Source organism: Argentina silus (assembly GCF_951799395.1).
Source record: "Argentina silus genome assembly, chromosome: 18".
NCBI classification, from domain to species: Eukaryota; Metazoa; Chordata; class Actinopteri; order Argentiniformes; family Argentinidae; genus Argentina; species Argentina silus.
Window position 1 is genome coordinate 14252103 of NC_139672.1, and position 7937 is coordinate 14260039.

The window sequence follows — 7937 nt, forward strand, 5'->3', positions numbered from 1 at the left end:
TTTTAAAAATATAATGTAACAACCATATTGTGCTTATTGGGAAAAGTGTAGCTATTGACAGTGGATGATAACCATAAAACCCCTCCGGAAACCTCAGCGTCTAAAGTCTCTTATCATGCAGGAAGTTTCCCTCGGTTCACGTAGACTTGAAGTGGTTTGGGCTTACGACTATACAGTGCAAACATATGGCCGTTTTCAATGGCTTCTGACACATTTACTGACCATTAACTTGCGCTGCCTTACTGCGTGCCAAAACATCTCCGCTGCAGTGTGCAACAGGTAGTCAACCGCTACATACACCCAAAAGCTTGTGTGAATTCACGCCCTTTCCCTATACACTAACTTATTCCGAACCAAATTGGGAGCTTGGCATGGTTTTCTAATGTTAAGCCGTGTAAGAAAAAGGGGATAAAACCTGTCAGGGTCTAAATGGTGTTCTTTAAAGCCTTGCCAAGACCAAGCGCAAGAGTGACAAGATAGAGACCCGAGTGTTTTCACCGCTTTAAGCCTGTCCCTTCCGCTTGATTGCAACCGCACCAAAGGATGTTTTGAAGGTTTTTTGTACTGTGCTTGCACACAAAAACCACAATCTCTCAATAGCATTAGGTGCAACCCAACAATGACGCTACTGTTGTTTCATTGTTCGCTGACACCTCACCAAATTACATTGAAATGTTGCCCCCCTACGAAACCGATGAAGCCAGAACAAGACTTTCTCGGTCCTTTATTAAGTTTAAGGCTGACTTGCTAACATTTGACTTTCTAATGAATGTAATGAGATTACATGGTTTCTTGTGGAGCGTCTACGCGGATAACGGCGTTGTTAATGAGGCGGTAATACAACGCGAGATGGAATTATAGCTCCACTGAGGCTCAGAGCAACTGAAAACATCAAAAGATTGATCTGCAGGTCAAGGGAGAACATTTAGATCACGAATTATTGATTAATTAATAAGCGTTAGGCTAATAAAATAAGTGGCGTAAAGTAGGCTAACAATAGTGTAATAACAAATATAATGATATGTTTTTATTAAAGATGTAATATTAGTAGTAATAGCAATAATAATAATAATAAAAAATATAATAAGAAGAATAAGAATACGAATATAATGAGAATAAATATGTTATATTAATAGTAGTAACAATAATAGCAACAATTATAATGGTGATAATAATAATAATAATAATAATAATAATAATTGTTATTATTGTTATTATATCATTGAAATTATAAAAAATATATACAAATATAATCGAAATGCAAAGCCTAATATAAAGAAAATAAATGTACCTTGTAGGCTATCCATGAAATGTTGCCGTGAAATGTGCTATCCAAAATGCTCTAGCGAGTTGGTTGTATGACTGTGTGTGTTTGCAAGTATGGCCATATATCCAGTCCACCTCCTCACAAGAAGGCGAGGGCTGACGTAGAGATGGCAAGGGGACATGTTGGAAGGATGCCGCTATACCACGGGAAAATTCTGCCTGGAAGCACCTGCAGCACCCCTTACACCAAGCGATGGCTTTAGTCATGCCCCTTTAAACAAAGTAATAGTCCGACATGACAACTGCTATGGTCTAAATTTAGGCTACGTTTCCAGTCATGCACATTTCGTATGCGTGTTTGTTTTCATTAACATCTGTTTTGCATATTTAATTGAGTCTTTTATATGAAGTTTGAGGGGGTGAGCTAGTGTACATCCAATCTGCTCAGCGGTAGCCTACATAACATATACACACACCCAATGCTCAGTGTTATAGCAGCCGATGAGATTCACCATCCAACTTCACTTGAAACATGTATAAAGAGGAGTTATCAATCTCCTTGATGCCCATTAGATAAATAGTAATAGTCACTGATCTGATAGACTGCGTTATGCAATAATAATAATTAATATGAATTATTGTTTGATAGCCGTTGACATTGACGAAGTGCACCGATCTGAAATAGGTCTAGCATTTGATTGATTATTTATGCATGCGAGATCCTTTCATATGGAGACTGAAATTTGCTTGGACCTCCAAGTCATGTGTCTTCTAGTGATGAATAGGCTATGTATGGCTGTTATTATTTGGGTGCTGGTATGATGGATCAGACAACACAATGTATTCATCATTAAGAGCATTTATTCGCAGATTGCATATAAATATAAATTATCTTACAGCAAGTATAAAAAATAGTTCAATTTTCATATATTTATCAAAGTTAAATTAAAACATATATTATGTAATCATTAAAACAATAAATACATTTGACCACATACATTGATTGCCAGTTGCATGAATTAACAAAAATAGAACATTGACGTATAAATATTTACAATAATAGAATCAACGGTGCATATATTAACGTGGATAAATTCACAAGATCATCCTAGGCTATATGTTCATATTTACAATCAAACGATATCATTTCATTTATGCGACTAAGTTGAATGGAGGTTCGTTCTCGATATTGTTCAGAGAAGATTTGATGTGCAGTTTTCGTGGATCCTCCGGTGTCCAGACCTTAGCTGTCCTAATGATGTTCTGGTCTTTCAGCTGTTTCTCGTCGGTCCAGGACAGAGAGTGACCGGCGAGGGGAGGAAGCCCGTAGTCAGGGTCGCTTGGAGAGGGAGATCCTGAGAGGAGAGAGGAAATTAACTGATTAGTAAAGGCAAGTCATACAACTTCAAATGAGTAACACTAAAGTAGATATTATCATCATCATTATTATCACAAGCAAGCAAAAATAAGATGAACTTACTTGTTCCTCTGTGGCAAATGATAATTTTCTTCGGTTGCGCCAGTGCGTCACTGGTGGAGTTGCGGATGGGCATGTCGGACTGCACGAGCTCGGCGAGGAAGTTGATGTAACCAATGGCGAGGCGCAGAGTGTCCACTTTGGAGAGCCTCTTCTCGTACGGTAGAGTCGGTATGTGGGTCCGGAGCCCCTCGAAAGCGTCGTTGATGGACTGCATCCTCCGTCGCTCCCGGACATTCGCAGCCTGCCGTAATTGTTGCATCTCGTTATCGGACCTCATGCGCCTCCGCCTCTTCAGCATCGGGCCCTCTCCGCCCATGTGAGGGGACATCTCCGAGGTGCTGTCAGCGCAGCCGTACGAGAAGGTAGACGAGGAGGAGGAGAAGGAGAAGTTGCCAATGTCACTGTAGTCCCCATCGTGCGCTGTCCTGCTGTCCTTGTAGTAGTCTTGTAAATGGTTGGCGAGGAAATCCACGTCGTCGTCCAGAAACTCGTCCGTATCCAAGTGGTCTCTGGAGGACTGGTCAGTGAAGAAGTCGTCATCGTCAAAGTAAGGGGAGGAGAAGGAGTCCAGCCCCGTGAACGGATCCAAGACGCTGTCCATTTCTGTGGTTTGTTGTTTTTGTCGTGTTGCCCAGTAACAACAACAGTTTGCTGCTCTTTGCGCTGTCTCGCTGTCTCGGGACCGTTCGAGAGTTAGTTCAGCTGAAGGATGGCACGCGAGGCTCTCTTATAACTACATCCATAGTCGCGTGCCATTAACCAAAAGCGCCAACCAATCAGCGGCGAGCCTGCGCTGCGGAGGAAGCACCTAGGAGATAATCCCACACCACTCCACCCCCTCCTCTCCCCTCGGCTCTTACCCCCTCCTGTAGTACACGAAACCTGATTATATGGATAAATGGGTAACAAAGTTATTACAGGACCAATGAAGTCCAAAAGTTGTTTCTAAGTAGTTTTGGACGTCTATCCACCTGCACCTATAGCAATTACAAACGTGTCTTTATTCAATCAAATTATTAAACTGTATGCTTTTGAGGACATTGCATGCATCCACACAATAATGTCAAACAGCAATTCTTCTTCTTCTTCTTATTATTATTATTATTATTAAAGCTTGTCACATACATAAACTATATAGATGAAAACAACAAGCATATATAAAGCAAATCAGTGAACATTATGGCCTGAATAATGGAATGCATACTTTAAATTGCCCTATAGTCCTAGACCTATATTCTAAAATACATTTATTCTGGGCTTGGTCGCTTGACAAGATTAAAAAAAACCCACTTGTTTCTGATAATTCAAAAGCATTGGCTTTAAAATACGCCCTTGCGGCCATTAGGACCAAACATTGTTTTAAGTGAACAAAATATATTTCTAACTATTAAAGTGTCAGACAGATAACGGCCTACAAGCCTGTCACCTGACGGAGACACATATTCAAACAGGTACCTGTCCCATTTAGCATGGCACCACTCACGCCTGCAGTCCCATTAAACACTTCATTATCAAACCCACCCTCCTTCACTGAAGTCCCTACGCTATTGGCCCATGTATGCCCATACAACGCAGCGCAAAAACAAATGTGTATGACAATAATACTGTCTCTGAAGTGACACTGTGTCATTTGAGAGATTGACACAGGAAATAATGATGTGTTCATCAATCATCCGTTTCTACGACGGGCGGGCTATGACACCGCGGTGGACACTCGCCTGTTCACGGGACAATCCACAGATAATAAGAGAGAACATTACCGACAAAGCGGGGGCGCTTCTGGCCTCTCAATAGCGCGCGACATACCCTCTTTGTCACCGTAAACTAGTAATTTATGACAAGAAGTGCTGCAACTCAAAACAATCGTAAGTAACACACATTGAGAGGCCCCTGAAATGTGATTTTGTAATAAGCAACGCAAGTGTATTCCATAGGCCTATAGGAAGAACTTCAACAGAAGCAAAGTTATCTGTCATATTCCGTTTCATTGAAATGATCTGCGAAAGTTGACATTGACAGCAGATTGAGTGATCATGCAAATAGGCATACAGAGGTCCTAAGTGTTTTTGGACTCAATTTTAAACTCAAATATGAATCAGTCTTCATTGATGGTGCAACAGGCATAATTAATGAAACGTGGGCGTATTGCATAAGTTAATATCAAAAACAGCCAGAATATTCTCAAAACGAAGGAATGAAAACTATAGTCATCATTTTACCTCATTCTTTTGAATCTTCAAACCTAAAATGTTGACTTTATCCATTAGACTTTCCTTTGCCTAAAAGTTATATTTTTAAACAAATGATGGCTTAAAGATTATAATGGAGACCATGTCTTGTAAAGTCTTCATTTGAATGTGAGGTTTATTTATACATTTTTGCCAACATTGCTCGACATTAGGCTATACGACTCTGGTTTTGTGCCATTTCTATTCAATAATTAGCCACTTGTGCAATATAGCAATGAAGTTATAATTAGGAGAATTTCCAATCGAAAACACACAGTCAATATTGTGTTCGGTATCGGATCTCAAATGTCATGTTCAGTCATCAAATAGATTTAAAAAACCTAATGTTGTCGTGTGCGTAAAAATGTGCACAGAGAATTTCATGAATGTCTGCGCATGACTGGGCTCATATTGTAAGAAAAGTACAAGACTGGCGTCCTTTAGAGGTGTTTGGCAGTAGAGTCCATTCATTAACTCTTAAGTTAAGTCCTTTAGCCAAGTGGGCCACCAACAGAAGTAAACACACCAGTAAAGAGGGGACAGACCACTTACGACAGCAGCCAGTATGGTTTTATTATGGACGAGCTGGTGTCTGGATAAAGGCGGTGTAGCCCTCACAGTGGTCGCCTGAGAGCCCGTTTGTCAAACACCTCACAACAAATTAACGCCGGTACCTGAAATACCGACTGGTTGGGAGTCCATAAGGGAGCCCTATTCACTCCCATTCAAACGGAGATGGAGGGGGTCACTTTGTTAGCTGAAGGGGGAGAAAGAGTCTTTTTATGTGGGCTGTGGATGTTGCGCCTCCTCGCCGCAAGCTGCAACACGGGCACGTTCGTGGGAAGAACACCACTTGCTCCCTCAGCCAGTCAATGCAACTCGCCCTGTTGTAATAAATGAGCGTTGCTGCTCTGCAGCTTGCGGTGGCAAGCATTTCGCCATCGTCAATGTGAATGTTTGTCTGAGAATTATAATAGGAAAATGTTACAATATATATATATTTTTTCCATATTTCTTGAAGTTTTAAATGTATTTTTGGCATGGATTTATGCTGTCTTCATCTTCGATGAAATATAATAATTGTGCTTGATTCATACGTGCATGCATCATACTTACGATTGGATTCATTCTATTTATTAAATGATTTATTTTCGTTCTGTGACTGGTCCGGCTACCAATGTTTGCCAGTGCGCTATAGGCTGGTACCTGAGCTCGTGACTGGTCGTTAGGCAGGCGGACTCTTTCACCGATTCCCTGCAGACAGGACCGTGACCGTCAACGTCACACCATCAATTCAGCCGTGTGACATATCTCCGTGCCAGTGGACGCTGCAAGGCGGGCACTTGCATGGGAATAGCAACACTTGGCTCTCCCGAACAGACGGCATAATGCCTAACATTATAAATGAGACGTCGTATTGCGAAGGTCACGGTGTATTACGATTCATAGTGAGGGCTTAGTGGAGTGGTGGATGATTCCACGGCTCTAGATGTAGGCTCTTACAGTTGAAATTATAGATATTTTCAAAGCAGCTATATTCTCTGCTCGTCTTGTTTTACATAATCACACTTGTTGTGTTGCGATGTGTTAAAACTGTAGCAATATAAACTTTATATATCAGAAAGTGAAAATAATCATTTTCTATACTAGATTGACGGAGTTAATCCCTCACAGCGGAGAGCATCGTAAATCCATGTAATCCTCAGTGTCAAGGGGATTAGGGAAACCACCGATTAAAAAAAGGCAAATTAAACGGATTTAGAGATAGGCTACTTTAACGACTTAATAATCGTACATTTACACCTGAAATGTTAGTTCAAACAACCCCACAAACTAGTTATACCCTATTTGTGCTTTTGAATGCTTATACAGGTCTGATGAAGAAAATCATTATAGATATAGCAGTTGATATATAAATATATATAAGAGTTGAAATATGACTATTTGGTGAGAAGGAAACATATTTAAAATCTATGATGATTGATAGAAAAGTTATCAAACTAACATCCAAATAACCTGTTGCCTGACAAACAAAATGTTAAGCCATCATTTACAACACAGCTGATAATTTCCCGACTCACACTCTCCCATTTTATACCCCATTTTTATACCCACACAAGTTACCCAGTGTAAAGCCCTTGGAGATCCCGCAGGGCTCGCGCACTTACGGACAAACCCCGCACCAAACAGACGCACTTTGCGCCTTGTGCCTCGCAGTTAGCTTTTATTCAGCTCGCACGCTTTTCTTTTCATTTTAGATTTTTTAGTGACCTGGTACCTGAAAAGCGTTGCTGGTAAAGTGCCATTGAGGACCACAGCCTTGCGTTGTCATGGGCTGATTGAGGAGGTCAGGGTGTCAGAGCTGTGGAACACTGTGGAAACCCTGGGAATCCAACCACATGCGCCACGGACACGGCAATAGCGCGCCTGGCCGGGGCGCTCGCTGGCTCGCTCTGCAGATTGCCAAACAAATTAGAACGGTGCGCATGGGGTCTGGGAGAGAGTCATTGATAGTAAATGAATACGCACGAAGTTCTAAAAATATTATTGACTCGCAATATTCCACTGACACAGTTTGCCGTTCTCTGTTGCACACCAAGTAGGATCTCTTATTTTACCGTGTGGTAACGTGTTAACTGAATGTAAACAAATAATGTTTTGAAGGTTAAAAATAGTTGCTCAAAGTGACCCCCCCCCCTCTCCCCCTCTCTCTGTCTCTGTATAACGAAATCTATAGGTCACCATTGAAATTGAGGATAATTTAGGCAAAGAGACTTTGGAAACTGGAGTGAAGTAGGCTACAGGGTTTTGGTATACAAATGTTGTAGCCCTAAATTACAGATCCAAACATAAAACGAATTATAAGGTAGCCCATACCATCAACTATGAATGTAATCAACCATAAACAGATCTATGGACACATTAGGGTACTTAGAGAGTAATGAGCTCACCTTATTGAACCC

The 7937-nt window shown here is 41.0% G+C and overlaps 1 protein-coding gene across 1 annotated transcript; it reads right to left on the bottom strand.

The window, feature by feature from the left end:
* Window positions 1-2418: 2418 nt before the first annotated feature.
* On the bottom strand, window positions 2419-3347 carry ptf1a (pancreas associated transcription factor 1a; the record flags this gene model as incomplete). Its single annotated transcript, XM_083690702.1, has 2 exons — window positions 2419-2621; window positions 2747-3347. 2 exons carry the CDS (start codon window positions 3345-3347, stop codon window positions 2419-2421), a joined length of 804 nt encoding a protein of 267 aa, XP_083546828.1.
* Window positions 3348-7937: the final 4590 nt, after the last annotated feature.